The following is a 24,545-nucleotide window of genomic DNA, read 5'->3' as shown; positions in this document are numbered from 1 at the left end:
GAGAGAGAGAGAGAGAGAAAGAACATTTATTCGAACCATCGAGCTGATTGCTCTTGAGGTCGAGTGGGTGGTGTCCTCATTCCAGGACTCCACTGGCCATAAGAACTCTTCGCTGGACTGATACATAACCCGCCGAACACCGTAGCAGAATTTCTCAGTGAGGCCACGATCATTGAGACAACGCTGGAAATGCTAACTAGACACTATAATAGTCACTCTATTTCACACTTCGCCGACTTTCACGCACTCTGCTCCAACGACCTGCGGGAGACTATAAGAACAGTTGGGGGCGAAGAACGGCGAAGAACGTTGCCATCGTCGCAGCCCCTGGTTGCAGCGATTGCTAATGCCACCCAGAAAGAAATTCAGGAGTCGCTAGGAGCCCCATAATCGCTGCAGCCTCAGCCTGAAGCAATTAGCTACGCTGCCGTCGTCCACCATCGAGTCCCTTCTCCGGGCCCGCGCTAGGGCCCGGTAACGCCACCAGTTCCGTCGCCAGCCACAACCGCTGCCGCCAGCCCTTCCACCTGTCAGCCCACGCAGTGCCCCGAGGAAGACATACGTGTGACGCGCTCATGACCACCTACTATCACTGCGCGCTCTGCTATCACTGCGGAGAAGCGGACCACGTCTACCGCCGCTGCCCATACCGTGATTAAGGACTACGATGGTTCGTAGTCAATGGGCCGTGCCCACAGCAAGGTGACCGGCCTCGTGATATTGCCGGCTACCTCGCCGCAACGCAGTGGAGACCCCGACGATCTTCCCGTTCACCGTCAACAAGACACTTGCCACCACAGGGTCGACCATACACTGGCCTAGCCTGTGGCCGGTCCCTAGCCCACATCCGGAAAACTAAATGTAGCAACGGATGTAGATGCAGTTGCTGTTCATCGAAATGCCGAAGATTCTCCGCCACTGCCTACGACGTTGCAAGAAATACCTCGACAATGCCGCAACGAAACGCCGCCATCCAAACGCCGCCTCGTAGCTAAGCAGTTGCAGCCTCAAGAAAGCCCGACGACGCGACGTCACAGCACCAGGACAACGCGACGCAGCCGTCATCCGACGCCACGGCCTAACTGCAACGTAAGGCCAAGAACCATCGACCTCGACGTTATTGTCCATGGCCAAAAGTCACCGCCCTAGTCGACACAGGAGATGACTACCCTGCCGTCAGTGGACACTTCGCCGCCAAGTTGAGGAAAGTAAAGACTGGTTGGGAAGGCCCCCCAAGTCCGGACAGCTGGAAGACACATGATAAAGCCGACTGTAATCTGCACGGCAAGAATTAGCGTTCATGAACGATACTACCCTGCGACATTCGTTATTCTCCAGCAGTGCTCGCCAACCGTAATTCTCGGTGTGGACTTCTTGAACCAACATGGCGTGATCAACGACCTGAATTCCAAATCGATAACGCCTCTATCTGAACACCAAGCAATATCGCCGGAAAGCTCTCCGAGTCACCATGTCTTGATTGTGCTCGAAGATCGTAAGCGTCCCGCCTCACTCTAGTATCATTATTTCCGCCGGAAGCGAAACACACGCAGACGAAGAAGACGTCATCGAGGGTGACCAACATTTACTGCTCGATTGTGAGACTTGCGTCGCAAGAGGAATCGATCGACTGCACGGAGGAAAAGCAAAAGTTATGCTGGCAAACTTCAATCAAGAATATTGTTACGTGTGGAAAGACACAGACTAAAGAGGCTATTTACAGGCTATTTAACCTGGAGCCAGACAGCCAGGCCGACACTCGCTCACGCCAAGGGCACCGAGCAACTTCAAGTCGTTGTCACGGCGGCTCGTCTCTTGAGCATCGCTCGATGATATCGTAATACTACTCACCCCCCCCCCCCCCCCCCCCCCCCCACCGGCGGCAGAAGTGCCGTCACGGTGCTGTTAAATATCCAAGGCGCGTGGAGAGTTGTAGGCCTTGAGCCGGGCGACGTGGACAATGTCACTGGTTGTCACAGCGGAAGACGTAGTGGGCGTGGCTAGAACGATTTCATAGGTGACATCGGTCACTTGACGGAGCACGCGATATAGGCCTGTGTAACAGGAAAGCTGTTTTTCACAAAGGCCAACTTTACGCGATGGAGACCAAAACAACACGAGGGTGCCGGGCACAAAATGGACATCATGGTGACGGAGGTCATAGCGTTGCTTCTGTTTGGCTTGATACACTAGTAGACGAGCGCGCGCAAGTTAGCGAGCATGGTCAGCGTAAGCCATTGCATCACGGCCATAATCGCTAGTTGAAGCTGTGGCGGACGGAAGCAGTGTGCAGTAGTAGGGTCGGTTCTCGGCCATACCAGAGGTAAAACGGGGGAAAGCCAGCAGTTTCGAGACGGGAAGAGTTGTACGCAAAGGCAATGTAAGGTAGAGTCAGGTCCCAGTCGCGGTGGTCGTCTGAAACGTATCTGGGTAGCATGTCTGTAAGGGCGCGGTTCAAACGCTCAGTGAGGCCGTTCGTTTGGGGGTGGTAGGAGGTGGTAAATTTATGCTGTATTGAGCAGACACGCATGATGTCGTCAATGACTTTGGCAAAAACGAACGGCCACGGTCTGGTAGCAATTGACGCGAGGCACAATGCATCGAAATGATATCATGCAGGAGGAAGTCCGCAACATCAGTTGCGCAAGTGGTCGGAAGAGCGCGAGTTACGGCGTAGCGGGTCGCGTAGTACGTCGCGACTGCAACCCACTTGTTTCCTTATGTAGATTCCGGAAATGGGCCGAGAAGGTCTAAGCCGACACGATGAAAGGGCTCGGCAGGGATGTCGAGCGGCTGCAGCTAACCAGCAGGGAGCTGGGAAGGCTTCTTGCATCATTGGCAAAGTTCACAAGCGGCGACGTAACGTCGTACAGAACGGGCAAGGCCCGGCCAGAAAAAACGGCGACGTACACGGTCATACGTTTGAGATACGCCGAGGTATCCTGCCGTTGATGCGTTGTGAAGCACTTCTAGAACGGTGGAGCGGAGGTGTTTAGGTATTACAAGTAGGAACTCAGAGCCGTCCGAATGAAGGTTACGAGGGCACAGAGTACCGTAGCGGAGGACGAAGAGGCGTAGAGCAGCGTCGGCCGGAGAGTGTTCAAAACGGTCGATGAGTCTGATGTAGGCGTCACGACGTTGCTCGTCGGCGAAATGAAGCAGCTGTGAAACAGAGAATACGCAAGAAGTATTGGCAATATTGAAGGAGTCAGAGTCGTTAACAGGGTAACGCGACAAGCTGTCAGCGTCTTGGTGCAGGCGGCCAGACTTGTACACCACGGAATATGAAAATTCTTGTAGCCTCAAAGCCCATCAAGCCGACCTGTAGGATCTTTTAGCGATGAGAGCCAACAGAGAGCGTGATGGTCAGTGACTACGGAAAAAGGGCGACCGTAAAGGTAAGGACGGAACTTCGCAACCGCCCAGACAACAGCAAAGCATTCTCGTTCCGTAATAGAATAGTTGCGCTCCAATAGTGCTAGGAGGCGGCTCGCATAAGCAATAACGCGATCCTGGCTGCGCTGACGCTGGGCTATGCCATGACCGCTGGCATCTGTACGCAATTTTGTAGGGGCATCAGGGTCGAAGTGGGCGAGAATGGGTGGTGAGGTTAGAAGAGTGACGAGACGAGAGAAGGCGACGCCTTTTGCAGTACCCCACGAGAATTGTACGTCTTTCTTCAAAAGATTAGTGAGGAGTCTAGCAATTGCCGCGAAATCTGGAACAAAATGACGTAAGTACGAGCATAGCCCCACAAAACTTCGAACGTCTGCGGCTGTCTTCGGAACCAGAAACTATCGGACAGCGCGAGCTTTGTAGGGTGGAGGCTGTGCTTCGGAAGCGTCAACGAGATGGCCCAGAAGAGTAATTTGGCGGCGGCCAAAACGAGATTTGGATGAGTTAAGTTGCAGCTTCGCCTTTCGAAATACATCAAGTATCGTTGTTAGACGCTCAAGGTGAGTGTCGAACGTTGGAGAGAAGATCATCACGCCGACGAGGTAGCAGAGGCATGTGGACCATTTGCAACCTTGGAGCAAGGAGTCCATCATACGCTCAAAGGTGGCAGGGGCGTTCCATAATCCAAACGGCATTACTTTAAATTAGTATCGGCCATTAGGTGTGATGAACGCAGTTCTTTCTCTGTCCATATCGTCAACAGCAATCTGCCAGTATCCCGAACGAAGATCAATAGAAGAGAAATAGCGGGAATCGTGCCAGCAGTCAAGGGCGTTGTCTATACGTGGGAGTGGGTAGACGTCCTTCGTAGTAATGTTGTTCAGTTGACGGTAGTCTACACAGAAGCGCCACGTTCCGTCCTTCTTCTTAACCAACACCACTGGTGACGCCCACGGACTCGAAAAAGCTTCAGTGATGTTTTTATCTAGCATTTTGTTCACTTCGCTTTGAATTACTCGGCGTTCCGACGCAGAAACTCGATACGGTCGTCGGTGAATAGGCGTAGCATCTCCAGTAAGAATCCGATGCTTGACCGCGAGCGTCTGGCCTAAAGGGTGATCGTCGAAGTCGAAAATACCTCGGTAGGACGATAAATCTTGGCAAAGATCTTCGGCCTGCGCTGAGGACAGGTCCATCGCAATCATTTTCTTTATGTTGGGATCGGCGCCCGAGGCTGGCGCGAGGGCCCTGCTAAGCTCGCGAGAACCATCGGTCGATAACGCTGCCACGTGATGGTCGCCGAGACAATCAACGGTAGCAAGGCAAACATCTTGCGGTAGAATTTGCTTTGCCAATCCAAAGTTACAGACAGGCATGCGAGTGCGGTTCCCAGTAATATTAAGTATACTGTGAGGCATGGTAACGTCATACTGTAGTGGAATGTCGGGCAGAGGAGTGACGAGGTACTCGCCATCAGGAACTGGTGGGGAAGACAACAGTTCAATATAGCCTATTGACTTTGGCGGCAGGCGAAGAAAGCCGGTGGGGCGTAAGCGGCAGTGGGGTGCGTCAGAAGGTTCAGCGAGAATCGGCAACTCAAGGCGAAGGCTACTGGAAGAGCAGTCAATGAGAGCAGAATGTGCAGAGAGAAAATCGAGGCCGAGAATGAGGTCGGGGAGTGGGGGCAATGAGCAATCACGCTGAAGAGGACAGGAGTGTGGCGGCCGGTGATGCTGACACATGCCGTACACATGCCGACGATAGGCACAGTACCGCCATCCGCAACGCGGACGACGCGTGCCGACGCTGGGGTGAGGAGCTTTTTGAGTCGTCGGAAGGCAGCTTTCATAATATCAATATGTGCTCCTTTATCGATGAGTGCCGTGACCGGATAGCCGTCAACGTCAAGAAGGTTTTGGTTCGTAGGTAACGTGAGCAGAGGATTTGAGGACAGGGTCGACAACGTAGCTTCACCTCCAGAAGCTGCAGTGCCTAGTTTTTCGGCTGGATCCGGGAGGCAATAGGCGGCGAAGAGAAGCGACAGGTTAGGAGCGAACGAGACTGATGGCGTCGAGATGAGGGAGAGCGGCTGTAGCGAAGGTTCGGAACAGGAGCATCAGCGGCAGTGAGTTCATGGCGTGTGGTATAGGGAACAGAAGGTCCAAAAGTGCGAGAATAAGCGGCGGCGTATGTCTGAGGAGCTGGTGGCCATTGGTTGCGACAGTGACGAGCGACGTGGCGGATGCGATAGCAGTGTAAGCAGATCGGCCTGTCATCAGGGGTACGCCATTCGGACGGGTTGCAGCGAGATGTGGCAGAAAAGGACTGCCGGGGACGAGGAGGGCCGCTGAGAACTGGGGAACGCTGGGTTGAGACGTGGAACACACGGAGTCGAGACCCATGATCTCAAATTCATGTCTGGCGACGGCCTGAATCATCGCAATGGTGGTTGCTGGCGGATCGGGAGGCCCCGTGGAGAAAGCTGGCGAACAGGCGGCCTTCAGTTCGCGGTCGACCCTCACATGGGGACGTAGCAGGAGTGTTGGGTAGCCACGTGATGTGGTGTGAGATACGGCGGCTCTTAGCTTGTTAAAGGCGAGGGCATTCTTTTATGATGGCGTCGATAGTCGAGACGTTGCCGAAAACAATCAAATTGAAAGCGTCGTCGGCAATGCCTTTTAGCACATGTGCCACTTTATCTGCTTCCGACATATTATCGTCAGCTTTGCGGCATAGAGGCAAGACGTCGAGGATGTATGAAGCATACGGCTCTGTAGATGACTGAACACGAGACGCAAGAGCCTTTCTCGCGGCAACCTTGTGCCCAATGGGGTCGCCGAACCGTTCCCGTAGCTTTTCTTCGAAGGTGTCCCAACGGGTTATCTCGTCGTCATGCGTTTGGTTCCGCACGCGTGGGGTGCCGCCGAGATAAAAGGTGACATTGGCGAGCATAATCGTTGGGTCCCACTTGTTATTAGCACTGGCATGTTCATAGAGCTTGATCCATTCGTCAACGTCCTATCCCTCCAGGCCAGAGAACACACCAGGGTCGCGATGTGGGGCAAACGTGAGGATTGGAGCAGTCGAACAAACTGAAGCCGTCGCCAAGGTGGGCTCATCACCGGGAGGCGTGGTGACAAGCTCGATGTGCCGACCACTTCGGAGTTCCGTGGCGAGGACGGAGGTCGCTAACCGCCACCAGAATGTTACGTGTGGAAAGACACAGACGAAAGAGGCTATTTACACTGGAGTCAGACAGCCAGGCCGACACTCGCTCACGCCAAGGGCACCGAGCAACTCCATCGTCGTTCTCGTGGCGGCTCGTCTCTTGAGCTTCGCTCGATGATATCGTAATAATATAAACAACTGAACAACGGCACCAAGAGTGCTTGCATCGAAGAAGTTACAGCAGTCAGCAATACGTTGGTCTTGTCGGATTGAGCCGAACCTACAACGAGGCTCCATGTTACTGAACCAGTCTTCGATATTAATCCGAGTCCTCCCAGGCATAAGCAAGCAAAACTCAAACGTCGCCTCGAGAAATACAATGACTGCTTCTCGTCGTCGTCAAGGATTCGAGAAACACCAGTTGCTAAGCAACACATATTAACAGAAGAATCTGCTCGATCACTCAGCCAGAGCCCTTACAGATTTCGACTCGAGAAAGTGAAGCTGTAAGGCAACAAGTCGACGAAATGCTGCACGATGATATCGTCCAGCCGTCGAAAAGTCTGTGTGTGTCTTCTGTAATCTTGGTGAAGAAAAAGGATGGAACTCTGCGTTTCCCCATCGATTACCGTCGCCTGAACAAAATCACGAAAAGGACGTATAGACCTCCCAGGGATAGCCGTCGCGTTGGAGCAGCTCTGCAACGCAAAGTATTTTTCATTGATGCACCTACGGACTACTTGCAAATCGAAGTCAACTAGAGGGATAGAGAGAAGACCGCCTTTATCATGCCAGACTGCCTCTATGAATTCAGGTCATGCCATTTGGTCTTTGCCCGGCACTCGTAACTTTGCAGCGTGTAATGGACATCGTATTGGCTGGCTTGAAATGGAAGACCTATTTAGTCTACCTTGATGACGACGTCGTCTTTTTCCTCAAAGTTCGACGATCACGTTAATCGTGTTGTGACAGTACGAGAGGCCATCCAGCAATCTGAGCTGACCCTGAAGCCGGAGAAATGCTGTTTTGCTTACGAAGAACTTACGAAGAACGTTATCAGCAAGTCTGGAGTTCTTCCTGATCCGCAGAAAACAACTGTCATGGCAACAGCAGAGTTTCGGGTGTGTTCGTATGACATGATTATGCTTACAGCACACGAAAGGACTAGCACACAGAAAGACGTGGTACGCAAGGACACAGAATGACGTGGTACACACCAGTGCCTATGTGTTCCACGCCTTTCTGTGTCCTCGTCCTTTCGTGCGCTATAAGCGTTAAAAAATTAAATTATGGGGTTTTACGTGCCAAAACCACCTTCTGATGATGAGGCGCGCTGTAGTGGAGGACTCCGGAAATTTCGACCACCTGGGTTCTTAACGTGCACCTAAATCTAAGTACACGGGTGTTTTCGCATTTCGCCTCCATCAAAATGCGGCCGCCGTGGCCGGGATTCGATCCCGCGACCTCGTGCTCAGCAGCCCAACACCAGCGCTATAAGCCTTATCATGCCATTTCAAAATTTACGTAGCCCATCGACAAGAAAGCAGCGCAGGATTCTTGGTCTGTGTGCTTACTATAGGCGCTTTGTCACGAACTTCTCTCGCATTGTGCGCCTCTGGCTCTTCTCACGAAACATGACTTACCTTGCCCGCAAGTCAAGGCATTTGAGAAATTAAAACGACTCCTGCAGTCACCATGACCAACACTTCGACGAAGACGCTGATACCGAAATCCACGCCGACGCAAGCAGCATATAGGCCTCAGCGCTGTCCTAATCCAGAGGAAACACGGACTTGAAAGGGGTCATCATTTACGCCAGCCCGTCGCTATTGAAAGCAGAATTCAATTATTCAACGACGGAAAAGGAATCTCTCCCCATAATTTGGGCTACCACAAAGAGAGAGAGAGAGAGAGAATGAAGAGGAAAGGCAGGGAGGTTAACCAGATATGAGTCTCCGGTTTGCTACCCTACACTGGGGATGGGGGATAGGGGTTGGAAAGATGATAGAGAGGGAAAAAAAAGGAAATTAAAAAAATAAGAAAAGAAAAACAGGAACGCGCACACATGGAGACACACACACAAAAGGCGTTCCAGTTAAAGTCGTTCACACAGGCCGGTAGATCGCAAAAAGCGTAAAAGCGCTTGCACGGCCTTCTTCTGTGAAGGTAGGTCCTTTCGATGTTGTAGAATTCTTTTTTCGGATAGCGGTTGGTCGTCCAGTTGGTCAAGTTCGTGGCTAAGGCATGCGCTCTGTGGACTGTACTGCGGGCAGGCGCACAAAATATGGCCAATTGATTCTTCATGGCCGCAGTGGTCACAGGTTGGTGTGTCGGTCATCCCTATGCGGAAGGCATAGGCTTTAGTAAAGGCAACGCCCAACCAAAGTCGATATAAAAGCGTGGCGTCTCTACGGCGAAGCTGTGATGGCGCTCGAAGACTTAATGTTGGATCAAGTGAGTACAGTCGCGTATTTCTTAAATGTGGCTCATTCCATTGCGACGCGGTGCACTGCCGAGCAAGTAGGCGGAGCTTCCGTGCCGCATCAGTTCTAGAAACAGGAATTCGGACGTGACGCTCCTCAGTATGGGCTGAGCGGGCAGCGTGATCCGCCCGTTCATTGCCGATAATCCCGCAGTGACTTGGAAGCCACTGGAAGGTTATTTCATGGCCTGCATCACTTATATGGTGTAACGTCTCTGTAATATGGATAATTAGCTGTTCGTGCGGTCCGCGTCGTAAAGGTGACAGTAGAGACTGCAGTGCCGCCTTCGAATCGCAGAATATTGTCCATTTGTGTGGCGGTTTATCACCAATGTGATGAAGGGCAGTAAAGAGCGCTGCGAGCTCTGCTGCCGTCGATGTTGTCGCGTGGGTTGTCTTAAATTTAATTGTTGTAGCTTTCGCTGGTATGACGACTGCCACCGCGGAGCTGCTTGGAAGGACTGATCCATCAGTGTAAATATGCGTAGCGTCACGGTAGTTCTCGTACAAATATAGTAGCGTGAGCTGTCTAAGGGCTGGTGATGACAGATCAGCTTTTTTCGAGATGCCAGGTATTGCGAGGTTGATTTTTGGCTGAGCCAGGCACCATGGAGGGCTCGAAGGTCTCGCAGCCAGAGTGAAACAAGCTGGCAATGATTCATCATATGCAGTTATCATTTGGCTGAAAGATGTCTGTGGCCTGTCCGCTGGTAGAGAGGCTAAATGGTGACGAGGAGTCCTGGCTAGATGACTTATATGGGTCCTGAGTACTTCAATTTCAATGTGGGTCTTGACAAGGTGGTCTCTAGCGATTGCTATCGTAGCCACTGTTGAAGCACTCTGAGGCAGGCCTAGAATGATCCGGAGCACTTGACCCTGAAGACTTTGTATTGTGCGTAGATTCGTTTTGCATGTGTTGTTTATTGCTGGCAAGCTGTATCGCAGAAATCCTAGAAAAAGCACTCTGTACAGTTGTAACATGGCACTAGGCGACACAAAATTTCACTCTTACCTATAGAGCAGATCGTTCAAAGTCGCAAGTGACTATCACGCACTGTGTTAGTTAGCCAATATAAACGAACCAGTGGCGTAGCCAGAAATTTCGTTCGGGGGGGGGGGGGGGCTCACGTTGCAGCTTGGCCTCCTCCTTAAGAGGAAGCTTTATCTCGGATGCTCCTATCTAAATACATGTAGAAGGTGAATTAGTTTTTCTCGGCAACCACTGCACAAAATTTGATGAAGTTTGTTGCGTTTAAAAGAAAAACTTATATTCTATTGTCTTCTGGTTTCGAATTTTTCATTTAGGTTGTCAATTTTTTATCAAAGATTGGCACAAATCTCAAATTTTCAGAAAACGAAACTATCACGTTTAAAACTCTGTAACTCAACAATGAAAAATAATATCACAATTCTGTGAATCGCATCTAATAGTGCATCTACACAGACAAAATTGATATGTTACAAATGAATCTCAAACAATTTAGCATTATCGAAATACGGCTTTTGCAGAACCCTTGTGCACTACGTAACTAATTCACGTAAGGTACAACTTGACATACCGAATTTGTCCGCTTTGACTCTTATAATAGATGCCGTTTGAAGAACCGCGATATCTGTTTTTGATGAAGAACTTTTAGTTTGTAAACGTCGTGCTTCTATTTTTTTTCGCACTTTCAAATTTTTCAAAATATTTTCAACAAAATTCAGGCCCTATATTGAACTTGCGCTTCCGACAGATACTAGAAGTTAACTTTCTCAAATTCAACAAATTCCATTAAAGTGACCCAGGGGTTATCTCAGAAAAGCGTTTCTGCGTTTTACATTTATTTGAATAGGCCGCGTCGGAGTTGGGCCCAAGCTAAAGCTAGTAAAAAATAGTAAACAACACCTTTCCGGCGGAAATGACGGCCTTTGCTTTCTTTGGGGGCGGTGAATTCGAATGTTTCCACTGTAAGCTTTGCCGTCGTGTTTCAGGCTCGTAGTAGTGGCACCATGATTCGTCCCTGATCACAATTGCAAACAAGACGTCGCCATCCTCATTGTGATACCGGATCAGATGAGTCAAGGCAGCGCGAAACTTCTCCGTCTTCTCGCGGTGGATCAAAATCTTGGGGATCCATTGCGCACACAAGAGCCGATAACCGAGGTGTTCATGAATTATGGCGTGAACCGAACCGTGACTGATGTTCAGACGGTCTGCCAGTTCATCGATGTTTATCCTCCGTTCTTGTCTCATCAGCTCATCAACTTTTGCACTTGTGTTGGGGGTGATTGCGCGATGGCTTTGGCCCGGTCTTGAATCGTCTTTGCAACTTTCACCTCCTTTTTCAACCGTTTGCTCCAATGCTTCTCAGTGGCCAATGACATGCAATGTTCAATGTACACGGCAGCCATACGGCAAATAATTTCCTTTTGGGAAACGCCTTCAGCTGTCAAAATATTCCCAGCAACCCGCTGCTCAACTTCTGAAGTGTCCATTACGTGACGCAACCATGTTCAATCCAGTGTATGAGAGCATTAAAGAACTTTTACCCTCACATCTGCGTGTCACTTTTGTAAATGAAAGATGCTTGTGTGCTACGCGCATGCCGCGCAGATAATGAACCGAACCATTGTTGCGCGGGGTGGGTAGGCTCACTTTCATTTAACTCGCCCTCGTTCATTAGAAATGCAAAGATACCATGGAATATACAAATGCTTGATAGAGGGCAAAAAAAGTGTCACTGGAAAGTTCACTGCACTTATACACAAAACCTTGCAACAAGATATCTAAATATACGTATAAGTCTCCAACAAATCTACGTATCTAAGAAAAAGTGACTGTATAGAATGCGTCAAACAAGGCAAATAAACATGCAGCGCCATCACAGATTCACAGAATCCTAGATCCCGCCCCCATTCCATCCACTCCATCCGATGTATCGCGTGCGACGGAAGGCGGCGTGTTTGCTCCCAGCTTTTCTCCTTTGCGCACGCAAGACTGAGCCACCATCGCCGGCTCACCCATTCCAGCCCCCCTACTCTTTCACTCGCACATACAGCTTGCGGCGCGCGGTCACGACGTTATTGCCCTGAGACTTCATACGAAACATGAGGGCGACGACGACAGCATGAACGCGCCTGGAGTCTTCATATAATTGCTATCACAATAATATAATAATAGTATCCGGCAACCCAAGCGTGCCGTGGCCGATTACTTTCCGCAAAAGAAGTAACAAAATGTCACCATGCGACAATTCGCTATGCCGCAACAATGTATCTTCTTTTTTTCTTTTGTGGGACGGGGGCACCGAAATGAAAAAAAAAAGGAAGGCAAAGGAGAGTATGTTGGCCACAATCCAATGCCTTCTTTGGGCACCAAATGTGGCTACCGAATCAATATCGGAAGAAAACGTGAGACGCTTGGTCCACCGAGAACCGTACGCATAGTGCTCGGTATTTTACACCGGTGAGACAAGACTTACCGGAGAATTTGCGCTCAAGCGAACACGGGGTAATCCGTCAAGTCTTCACAGTGATGGCGGGGAGCGACCATTGCTTCTTTTTCTCCTCTGCTAGCCAGAAGGCGTCCAAAACTCTGCCAGGCGAAAATTCACTCGGCCAGAGAAAACCACACGCGCCCCGAAGTACGCCGCGCGGTGGTTTCGGGGCAACACAAGAAAAACGCATGAGCTCTGGCTGGCTCTGGCAGCGCGCGGGTAGACGAGCGAGAATAAAAAAAATTAAGAGGCTCAATGTGTCCTCACGAACAAAAGTCAAAGTAGAAAAAATAAATAAGAACGTAGTTACACTGGCTGGCTTTAGTGTCTTGACATGAATGCTTTGGCCTAGGTGAAAAAAATGTTGATATTTGTTTATGCGACATGACGGCACAAATGAACCACCACAACGCTTCGTCCCATCGTATCTCGCTGCGTGTTTTGTCAACTTATCTGATAGTGTGTTGATTTGGCTTGTCTCGTTGTATGTTCCGATCTAAGACTTTAGAAATGTCAACGCACCTTTGGCGTCAAATGTTCATAACAACATTAAGCCCACAAAGTTCCGTAAATGAAAATCTAAAGCACGACTTTGGAAATATCAATGCACCTTTCGCTTTAAAAGTTACTTAGAACTTTATACCCATAAAGTGTCAGAATTGAAATCCAAGCGCTCCCGATTCCACGGCCTCAGCGATATGCCGCGACAAGCCCGCCGCCACGCCTTTGGAACTTTGTGCTCGGATGGAGCTCCTTGCGTTAGGATATGTGAGTCCCGGTGCATGGGCGTTGCCACGAAATCCAGCCCTATTTCGCAATGGTCGCGCTAAAATGTTTTTTTTCGAGCGTGAAAGGGACATTCTAGACAAAATCGAGCATGATTTCCGGCGCCAGGTTTGTTTTGGCCGGCGGCGCATGGACAGCACGAAAAAATTTCGGGGGGGGGGGGGGAGGGGGCTGAAGCCCCCCCTGGCTACGCCCCTGAAAGGAACGCAGGGGAGCCTCTGATTGCAAGAATTCTACATCCCCGTGATATACAAGTTGGGATGGAAACACTCTGATGCCGACTGCCTGTGCCACTCTCCTATTGACCCGCTGCCGCAAAACGGCCAGGATGATGATTTTTTCGTAGGGACAATGAGTGCTGACGACATTGCCGAATAGCAGCGCGGAGACCCGGCACTAAACAGCCTTGTCGAGCTCTTGGAAGGGAAGACCGACTTTGTCCCAAGGGTATTTAGGCGCGGATTGTATTCGGTTTCACTGCAAAACGACGTCACCATAAGAAAAACTTCTCGCCTTATGCAGTCCGTGCCAACTACCTTCTGGTTGTGCCTTCAGCACTGTGGCCAGATATTCTCCACGCCCTTCATGATGACCGAAAGGCAGGGCGTCTTGGGTTTTCCCGTACGCTCAAGAGGATACAGGAGAAGTATGCCCACGGTTGAATGCCAACGTCGCCCATTACGTTAAAACGTGCCGAGTCTACAAGCGACGCAAGACACCACCGACAAGGCCAGCGGGACGGCTACAGGAGATCGAGCCTCTATGCCTAGCATTTCAATGGATCGGGATAGACTTGTTGGGGCCCTTCCTGACGCCAACATCCGGAACCAAGTGTATCGTCGTGACCACAGACTATCTTACCTGCTATGCCGAAACGAAAGCCCTGACCAGTGGTAGTTCGGCGGAAGTAGCGAAATTCTTCGTTGAGAACATTTTGCTGCGACATTGGGCACGATCGGAGATCGTTGTTCGAAACGCTCGCTCAGTTTGCGTTCAGTTTCGCCTCACTGGGTTGACCTAGGTCGCACTTAGTCGTCAGCCGCCGTGCTGACGACTGGGCGCGCCGTACAGACAACTAGTTTTGGTCTTCCTCCTGTGTTCCGGAGGTGCCTACCAGTGGCTACTGCGCAGGCTCACCGAGTAACAACCTGGGAGAGGCTGTTTTTATTTCGCCATACAGTGCGCCAAAGCGAAGATATCCCGCACTTTGAATTGCGCTGACATTGCGAGAAACAAGATGGCCTTCATCGAGCCGCCGCGAGGGCCGACAGGCACCCTCCATGGTGGCATAGTGGCGACGGCGCGGGATCAAATCCCGGCCGCGGCGGCAGCATTTCGATGGGGGTAAAAGGCAAAAAAAAACAAGAAAGCAAGAAAGAAAAGAGAAGAAAAATTATTCAAAAGAAAAAAAAAAAAACACCCGTATGTCGTGCATTGGGTGCACGTTAAGAACCCCAGGTGGTCAAAATTAATCCGGAGTCCCCCACGACGGCGTGTCTCATAACCACATCTTGGTTTTGGGACCGTAAACCCCCAAAATTTTATTAAGGCGACAGCCTTAGATGGCTGAAGTGTCGAAAAATCCGATGTCCGGCGTTGTGGCACCAAAATTCAGAGGGAGCCGAACCCTCGACCTTTGATGGGAGTCGAACCCATGACCTGTGGTGTTAATTAAGGCGAAGTTAATTAAGGCACTCGACCTTTGATGGGAGTATAACCCTCGACCTTTGGTGTTTGGTATCAATGCGAGCTAGTTGGCACGAATACAGTCAGTGCTCCTTCAATTGCTCTAACTGAAAAAGAGTTTGTGTCTCCGCCACTAATCTGGTTTCACCATTCAGAGTCCAAGTTTAATCGCTTGACGCACGCTCGAATGAAGTGCATAATAGCAAACCTCCCCCCTCCCCGTCTTTTTTCAAAGGTATGTTTATGTATGCGCAAAATAAACCCAAGTAGTTTGCAGTCAGCGCTCATCCTGTGTTCCTCGCTTGTCCATGCTTATTTTGCGTTGTTTTTCACGCATGGCTTTGGTGTTATGAGGCCGAATTAGGCCATCAATTTCTTTATAGAAAGCTGTATAAGAACTGACCATATTTCCAAGTTGGATTCGTATTGGCGTCGTGAAGGTTGTGAGTCGAACCCACGATCTTTGGTAGGAGTCGAGCCCACGACCTTTGTGTTCACCAAGGCGATGTTAATTAAGGCACTCGAACCCACGAGCCAACATGGAGATATGGGCGATCCGGCCATATCTCCAAGTTGGATTCCAATTGACATCGCGATGATCGAGAGTCGAACCCACTACCTTTGGCGTTAATGTAAGGCGAAGTTAATTAACAAAAATTAGTCAAGACACAGTCGATTAAGGCACTTGAGTCTACGACCCTTGCTGGGAGTCAAACCCGCGAACTTTGGTGTTAATCAGGGCGAATATAATTAAAACACATCTAATTAAAACATAAATAATTAATTAAAGCACCCGAACTCACAAAGGAGAAAACAATAGGAAGTAATGACATTCGAATGAAAATGTCGAGTAATGCAATGAGTGTCTCGTGAGCGCACAGGCATTCGCCTTCATCCTCTTTAGCCTATGCTAAAGTGACTATCTATTTTTATTTAAGCCAAGCAGGCAAGCTATATAGTACGAACTGAAATGTATTTGTGCACTTATCATTCGTTTAGTAACTTTCGGTTCGGAGCAAAGCACGCCGCATGTGTGGCCAAGAGACATGGCGAAATCAGAAGACACCTGTGACTGCGCGGCAGCTGCGTCATAAACGATGGCCCCTGACGCAAGGGTTCTTCTTATGATGTCAGCAAGCCGCCTATTGCGCCCACACTGCCAAGCAAACAATTGGCACACAAGAGCAGTGCATCAGAATTAAGTAATGACGCGATGTTTCATCGTGTGTCCGTTAATATATTTCTGACCGAAAGCTGTGGTAACCAGTTTGATCAGAGCGATGCTTCCTTAGCTGCAAATTAAACATGTTCCAGGCCTGCCGCTAAAAACACTGCACAAGTTCCCGACGAGATGAAGTGAAATAGACGGGCAGATCACGTGTCATGCGTTTTGACAACACTCACGAGTTAATTTCCGGGTAGATCTCGGTGAGGATGTTGTATGTCTGGTATGGCAGCCAGCACAGAGCGAAGATGGCGACCACAATGAACATCATCTTGGTAACCTGCAACAAACGAAAGAAAGCTTTCGTTATTAGAAGCCACGCATTATACCTACTGCAGCTTATTTCGCACTCGAATTCTCTCAACAAACTGACATCTCTGCCACGCGGAAGACACCCTTCCAGGACGCGAACAGTCCCGACGGTTCATGTCTAAACGGTGCCCGCAACTCCCCATTCAAAGACAATAGAAGAATACGTTTGTTAGAAAGCGTCAATGAAAGTAATATGGTTATGTTTGTTTTCAGAGGCTGTGCATCCATTTCTGCGAGCACGGAGCATAAGGATAGGCAGTGAATCGCAGCTTAAAAAGCTTCAATATTGTTCAGAAATGGCGCCAGGTGGGAAGGCCTCCGGCATTATTCCTGTGCGAGGCAAAGTTCTTTTTTAATTGTTATGACAACAGTAAAACCAGCGCCTGTGGAGCCCCTGTGTAGTGCAAATAAACTTACAGCTGTTTGACATCAACGCCGAACCCGCCGTGGTTGCTCAGTGGCTATGGTGTTAGGCTGCTGAGTACGAGGTCGCGGGATCGAATCCCGGGCACGGCGGCCGCATTTCGATGGGGGCGAAATGCGAAAACACCCGTGTACTTAGATTTAGGTGCACGTTAAAGAACCCCAGGTGGTCAAAATTTCCGGAGTCCCCCACTACGACGTGCCTCATAATCAGAAAGTGGTTTTGGCACGTAAAACCCCATATATTATTATTATTACATCAACGCGGAAAACCTGCAGTGCACATAACTACCAAGACATGCGTCGTCTTTCCTTGTCAGCCCGAAAAAACCCTTTAAAAACAAAGGGCAGGCTTGCATTTGCTGTGTGGCGCACAAGTGGGAAGACATAGAGCTATTTTACTTATATTAAACTGATCTCCTCGGGTTATATAGCCTAAATTCGCTTTTGCAGTGACTTTGTAAAAGTAGGCGCACATAACATGCATAAAAATTTACAAAAAGGAGCTACATCATTAAGCTTAACAATATATACCCTGAGCAATTTATTCACTTCAAACATCGACGACCAATAGCTCATTTATTTATTTATTTATTTATTTATTTATTTATTTATTTATTTACATTTCATTTCAGTTATTTCAGTTTATTTATTTTCGGAGAGCATCCAAGAACAGCTTTATATATTTATTTACTTTTCTTATTTATTGCTTACTTTACTTACTTTCATTTCATTTATTTCATTTTATTTATTTATTTTCTGAAACTGGGGGGGGGGGGGGGGGGCAAGAACAGTTTTGCGCCTGAATATTGGTGCACTTATGTTTGACAAAGAACATAAAACCGAGAAACAAAACAGAACTTCTCTAACAGTGGTACAAAGTGCAACAAACAATTGAAAAAAGTTGAATTAATCAAAGGCAGAAGTGAGACAAGGAGCAAATAGTGGAGCTAATATATCAAGATCATGACGCAAGGTATGGTTCTTTCTTGTTGTTGTTTTTTTTATTTTATTTGTTAACTTCTTCCTCTTCAGTATTTCCTTTTATATATATTTTTTTCACGACCACGGGTTTCTGTCGCTACTTCTATTACCTCTTTCAGAGACACGATAGCCCACGACCACCAGCGTGCCCGCCGTTGACGCGCCGGCTGACGCACGGCCGTTCGCACGTGATTGACAAACGGCCGTGTCACTGGCCTCAATTCTACACCCTCGCCGCCAACACACCTTCGCTCGTTGCCCACCCACCCGCCTTACGCCGTCTCCCCTTTAGAAGAAACCCACCTATAGATACTGTGGCGAGGAAAGCATATGTCCCCTTGAAGAAGACAAGTCCACTTGTCGAAACGTTGGCTCCCGCTTTCACCTTCTTCCCGTTTTGCTCAAGGTACTTTGTTCTTTTATAAGACGTGTTATAGCGTTAGAGGTGCAAGAGTAATTCACATAGAAAATGCTGGGATTACGCAAGTTAGGGCGGGGCAAGCAGAACGTTACAGCTGACATTAACCGCGTACAGGAGAAGTGGTTGAGATTTAGTTTATACAAGAATACGTAATCACGGTGTTTCCGCCTTATTTGTAGGGGTCTAATATTAAACATACGGAGTACACGCTCATAGGCATAAAATACATGGCGCCCGAGAAATCCATCGTACAGTAAACCAAGGGGGAAACGTCGTTCAACACATTCAACTTTTGCAACATTGGTCAAATTAATACAGTTCCATACAACAGAACTAAACTTTAACTTCGAGCGCACAAACGAAGAATACAAGAGAATAACGCAGTTCACATTCGTAAACTGTTTAGTCATGCTTGATATGAGGCCTAACTTACTGTAGGATGCATTAACGATGCTTGAAACATGTTCTTCGAAAGTTAACCAGGAGCACGGAGTAAGTGGCCAGGAGTCAACCAATATTTCTAAGTCGCGCGTACAACCACTCTTTTCAAAGGAACGTTATCAAGTGAATATTAGTATAATAAACGATACATTTTGCGATTAAAGGAAGCAACAAGTGTCTTAGTTGGATTAATACACAAAAAGTTGGAAGCACACCACTCCGCTACAGAATTCACATCTTCCTGTAATAATTCACAATCCTGCTCTGATTATATTTCACGAAAAAGTTTAATATCGTCAGCGTATAAAAGGAGACGCGAATAATACAAATGTTCTTCAATAGAGAGAGAGAGAGAGAAAGCCGAAGGAAAGACAGGGAGGTTAACCCGAGATTATCTCCGGTTGGCTACCCTGTACTGGGGGAGGGGCAAGGGGATGCAATAGGTAAGAGAGAGAAGGATAAAAAAAGAAAAGAAAAACCTAATCACACACACGCACGTACACACGAACTGTTTCTGTTGGCACTGTTTTGTGAACAACGATAATGGACCTAAGATCGACCCTTGCGCAAACACCGGAAGTTCATTCATAACGCAAAGGGTAATTAGCACCAACGCGAATATAATTTACTTTACTCCCTTGTTTTAGTTGCTTTACTTACTCTACCTGCTTTAATTACTTACTTACTTTACTTACTTACGTACTTACTAACTTTACTTACTTACGTTACTTACTCGCTTTACCTGCTTGGTTAATTACTTTAGATACATTACTTTACTTACTTTTCTTACTTCCTTACATTAGTTACTCACTCACATTACTTACTCTTCTTACATTACTTGCCTACTTTACTTACCAATTTACTGATCTAATTATTTATCTTGCAACGTAGCGAATCACTCGCCTTTTATGAAAACGTGGAGGCGGCGGCGACATAGTGATGCTGCAGGTGCCAATTCATGTTACAGCAACCTGATCTGGCGTTTCAGCTAACTCGTGCCAAGCTTTAAAAAAATCTGCGCATGTGTTGCGAGAGTACAACCAACTTAGTACTGTTCACTGTCCTCCTGAGCAGGTCAGAGTATCTTTCACAAGGGTTTAGGTAATTAGTTACAAAAATTAATTGAACAACTTTTGTTTTATTGGTTTAAACGCAAATTCTTCAATGGAGAAGTTGCATAACATATTGACAAACATCCGAATAATTTATTTCCATGATGGTAGCTTGCTGTGGTTGTAATTTTTTTCGGGTTACAAAGAAAGTGCGCGAGATTTCAAAAAGTACCATGTGACTATGTACTTTCGCGCACTGACTTAAGGTCCCTATACATGCCGCGAAGAAATGATCGATGCTGCACGCAGAGCGAAGGCATGAACAGGCCTTGGGCAATGGGTACGAGTCGAAATTATGGTCTTGGCTTCCAGTTTTGCCGAGATATATCTTGCCTGTTGCAGCAATGAAGCACATGACGCCATGGGATACGCGATAAATAACGCATGGCAATTCTTCAAGTTCGGTCAGTGTTACTGCTGTAGACAGGCAGCGTAACAGTCGAGGAAGTTTTAGCGGGGGATAGCGACGTATCGGAGCCAAATGGAAGGCCATCATCTAGCATTTTTGCTGGCAGCCGCGTTGGGCAGCACCACTAAAACGAACCTTCGCACACTCCAGAGGATACAAGGTCAAATTATAGGGACGTACATCGGCTCCCCCAAGTGTGCATCCACAGCAGCCACAATCGTCATAGAGCATGACGTACCTATCGCAACGTACATTGCAGTCGACGTTCTAAAAGTGCACATTCGACATGTCTCAAGGATACGTTTTCGCCATCTTGCTTGCCTGCAAACAACTAGGCCACATACGAGTTTTCGCCGTCTCCTAACCACTCACAGAGCATCGCTACCATCGAATAACGTCCCAACAGCATGACCTTCGCTGACAATTTGGTCTCTGCATTCCCCTTGAGTATGCCTTACCATTCCAGGCATCAAGGCAGAAATGCCGTCAGCAGCAATGAATCAGGCCGCATTATTGCTACTATACATGACGTCCACAGTGGCCGCTTACACGTTTGCATAAAGGGGTCAGTCGTGCACTGTAGTTCAGCAGCTGCAGTATTTATCCCAGCAAAATCTACAGCGATAAAATTTAGGACACCCCACTTGATATCAACGACGGCCGTCGAACTTACAGCTCTACGTGCAGCAATACAATCGATCAATTAGGAAACGCTCCAGAAATGGTCCATCTTCTGCGTTTTCAAGGTCACCCTCCAGAGCTTGCGCTCTGCATTACGCCATGTACCCCACGGAAGAACTGTCGCGGGCAGACGAGAAGATTACTATTGGGTAGTTGAGAAAGCACATGACATCGTATTTCATCGGTTGCCAAGTCATTGTGGTATCCTTAGAAACGAGTAAATAGACGCAGCCGCTCGATCTTCCCATGACAGTGGTGATTGCGTCGCTATGCCGAATCCAAAAGCAGACAGCGGAAAAGTTCCGTGCGCTTGTGCGCGAGCTTACGTTGGCCCAATGTAATTCGGCAGACTTCAAAAACCAGCAACTTTATTCCTTGGATCCCCATCTAAATATCCGCCTTCCACATTGCTTACCACGACGGGAGGTAACTCTCATCGGAATGGCCGCAAGTACAAAATGTGAAGTTAGTGGATGCAAAGAGACGATAGCGCAACTTCTGTATGATTGTCGTCGTTTCAATGCGCAGTCTTCAGTACCATGCTCGACAAGATTGACAACCGTCCCCTTGCGGAGAGAGAGAGAGAGAGAGAGAAGAATACAGGAAGGCAGGGATGTTAACCAGTCAATAGTCTGGTTGGCTACCCTACACTGGGGGAAGGGAGAAGGGGAAGAGAAAGAAGGGAGAGAGAAGGTGTAGGTACGTTTACGTACAGCACTTCAGTTAAAGTCGCTCGAGCAAACCAGAAGTTCTGAGAAAACACAAAAGTGCCTTCACTGCCTGCTGAGCCGATGATCGGTCGGGACGGTGCTCTAATATTGTCTGTTCACTCAGAGGACGATCGTCTAGTTTCCTCAATGTGTCGGACAAATACTGTCTTTGTGCTTGAAATTGAGGACAATGGCACAATATGTGGTCGATGTTCTCCTCGCATGCGCAAACATCACATGCAGGACTATCAGCCATTCCAATTAGTGCTGAGTAGGCATTCGTGAAGGCCACTCCAAGCCATAAGCGACACAGAAGAGACGCTTCACGCCGGTGCACACCGGCTGGAGGTCTGAGTTGAAGTGATGGGTTTAGTCGGTGCAGTCTTGTGCGCCTTGTATGTACGGTATTCCACTCTGCTAAGGAGATTGTGTGTGCCAGAATGCCAAGTTGTCTCGCGGCGTCGGTCCTTGAGAGCGGAATGGGGACGCAGCGGTCTTCTTGGTTTGACGTCCGAGCTGCCTTATCGGCGTCATCATTACCAATGATACCGCAATGACCTGGTATCCACTGAAAAGAGATATCATGGCCTTTTTCTCTTAAGTGATGGACAAGTTCCGCGATTTCGCACGTGAGCTGATCGTGAGTTCCATGTTGGAGAAATGAATGCACACATTGCAAGGCCGGCCTTGAATCGCAGAAGACTGCCCATTTTCTAGGACTTTCAGTATTTATCACTTGAAGCGCGTCGCGGAGAGCCGCGAGCTCTGCAGCTGTAGACGTAGTGACATGGGAAGTCTTGAACCGTTTGGTTATTCTCATTGCTGGTATAACTACAGCGCCGCCGGAACTGGTTGATGTAGTTGATCCATCAGTGTAGACGTGTGTGCAGTCGCTGTATTTCTCGTACAAGAGAAGTAAAGTTAGTTGCTTGAGCGCTGATGATGGCAAGTCCGACTTTTTCTGAAGTCCTGGGACTGTAAGGTTCACTTGAGTACGGCGCATACACCATGGAGGAATAGAAGGCCTTGCCGCAGGTGTGTAACCTGACCTGAAAGAGGCACGGTGCGCGAAGACAGTCGCACTGAATGTCGTGTGGGGCCTATCTACTGGGAGACTTGCTAGGTGGTGGGTAGGGGTCCGGGCTAAGTGTCTTATGTGCACACGCATTGTTTCAATGCTAATGTGCGTTCTAATAGTGAAATCTTGAGCGACTGCAATAACTTCAGTCGTTGATGCACTCCGCGGTAGGCCGAGACATATCTTGAGTGCTTGGGCTTGGATGCTTTGGATTATGTTCAGGTTAGTTCTGCAGGTGTTGGACATGACAGGTAGGCTGTACCGCAGGAATCCAATAAAGAGGACCCTGTACAGTTGCAGCATAGAGTGTATTGGCACTCCCCAGGTCTTTCCTGCAAGGAACTTAAACATATGGCAAATTCCTGTCAGGCGTTTTTTCACATAATTCACATGAGGGGTCCAGGAGAGATTTTTGTCAAGGACCACCCCCAAAAATCTGTGACTTGTGCTGTACGAGATCAAGTGTCTGTCGACGGATATCACGTACGGAGACATTGATTTCCTGGTAAATGCCACCGCTGCGCACTTCTCGTATGATATACGAAGTCCTTGTTCTCGAAGGTAGGATGATGTTAAAGTAGCTGACTTTTGAAGCCGCGCACGAAGCTGCAGTCGCGTCACAGCCGACGTCCAAATGCAAATGTCGTCGGCATAGATGGAGAGCCTAACGGTGCCTGGCAGGATGTCGGTGAGTCCAATGAGTGTTAGGCTGAAGAGCGGTGGGCTGAGTACTCCGCCCTGAGGCACCCCACGGTTACTGTAATGCTGGGAGGTCGGGCCATCCTCGGTAAGTACGAAAAAGGATCTCTTATGTAGATAGCTACTTATCCAAAAATATACTTTGCCGCCAAGTCCTACTGCCTCTAACGCGTTGAAAATCGCTTCGTGCGTTACGTTATCGTACGCTCCTTTAACATCCAGAAACAGGGCAGCAGATAATCTTTTGCAGGACTTCTGGTGCTCGACGTACGTCACCAAGTCGATAACGTTGTCTATGGAAGAACGGCCACGCCTGAAACCGGCCACTGCATCTGGATATACCTGGTAAGGAAGGAAAAAGTGGAGAAGGAAGGCAGGGAGGTTAACCAGTTTTGCCTAACCGGTTTGCTACCCTACACATGGGAGGGGGATGGGGGGGATGAAAGATGGGGAGAAGAGATAGAGGGCACATAACACGGCACACATGTCGTTGGTTACAGTCTGTCACTCTTGTGTGGTACGTGACATCACTGTCACAGTCGCTTGTCCAAGCCCGTATCCTTCATAAACCGAAGTAGTCCCTTCGTCGCCTTCAGCTGCGATGTCTTCAGTCGGCGATATGTGAAAATGGTTGCAACTGACAATGGTCTACTGTCAAGGTGCGCTAGAACGGACGCCATGGACTGTCTCTGAACATTATATTCAGGACAGTCGCACAGAATGTGTTCCAGCGTCTCCTCGCAAAGACAGGCATTGCAGAGAGCGTTGTCGGCCATTCCAATGCGAAACGAGTAAGATTTCGTGAAGGCCACCCCTAGCCATAAGCGATAAAGCAGGGTGGCCTCACTTCGGCGGAGTCCGGTTGGCATACAGAGATGCATCAAGGAGGGCAGGTCGTGTTGATGATCGCTGCGGTTGGTCTGGCCGCTTGGTGTGCACCATAGAGAGAGCGTGATCTCCTGTGCAAGCACTTGAAGTCTGCTGGCTGCGTCGGAACGTGAAAGTGGTATGGCCTCTTCCTGTGTGTCTTCAAGAGCTGTCCGAGCGGCTTTA

General features: G+C 48.7%; 1 protein-coding gene across 1 annotated transcript in view; it reads right to left on the bottom strand.

The window, feature by feature from the left end:
• The window catches only part of LOC126547907 (neuromedin-K receptor-like), a 239,472-nt gene that overhangs the window by 11,580 nt on the left and 203,347 nt on the right, over positions 1 to 24,545 (bottom strand). Inside the window, exon 3 of the mRNA XM_055063356.2 lies at positions 16,402 to 16,502. Within this exon, the coding sequence (XP_054919331.2) occupies positions 16,402 to 16,502 (101 nt within the window). The remainder of the gene's footprint in view (positions 1 to 16,401; positions 16,503 to 24,545) is intronic.

The sequence above is a fragment of the Dermacentor andersoni genome, chromosome 1 (genome assembly GCF_023375885.2).
Source record: "Dermacentor andersoni chromosome 1, qqDerAnde1_hic_scaffold, whole genome shotgun sequence".
Lineage (NCBI taxonomy): Eukaryota > Metazoa > Arthropoda > Arachnida > Ixodida > Ixodidae > Dermacentor > Dermacentor andersoni.
This window is presented reverse-complemented; position numbering and strand designations above follow the sequence as displayed.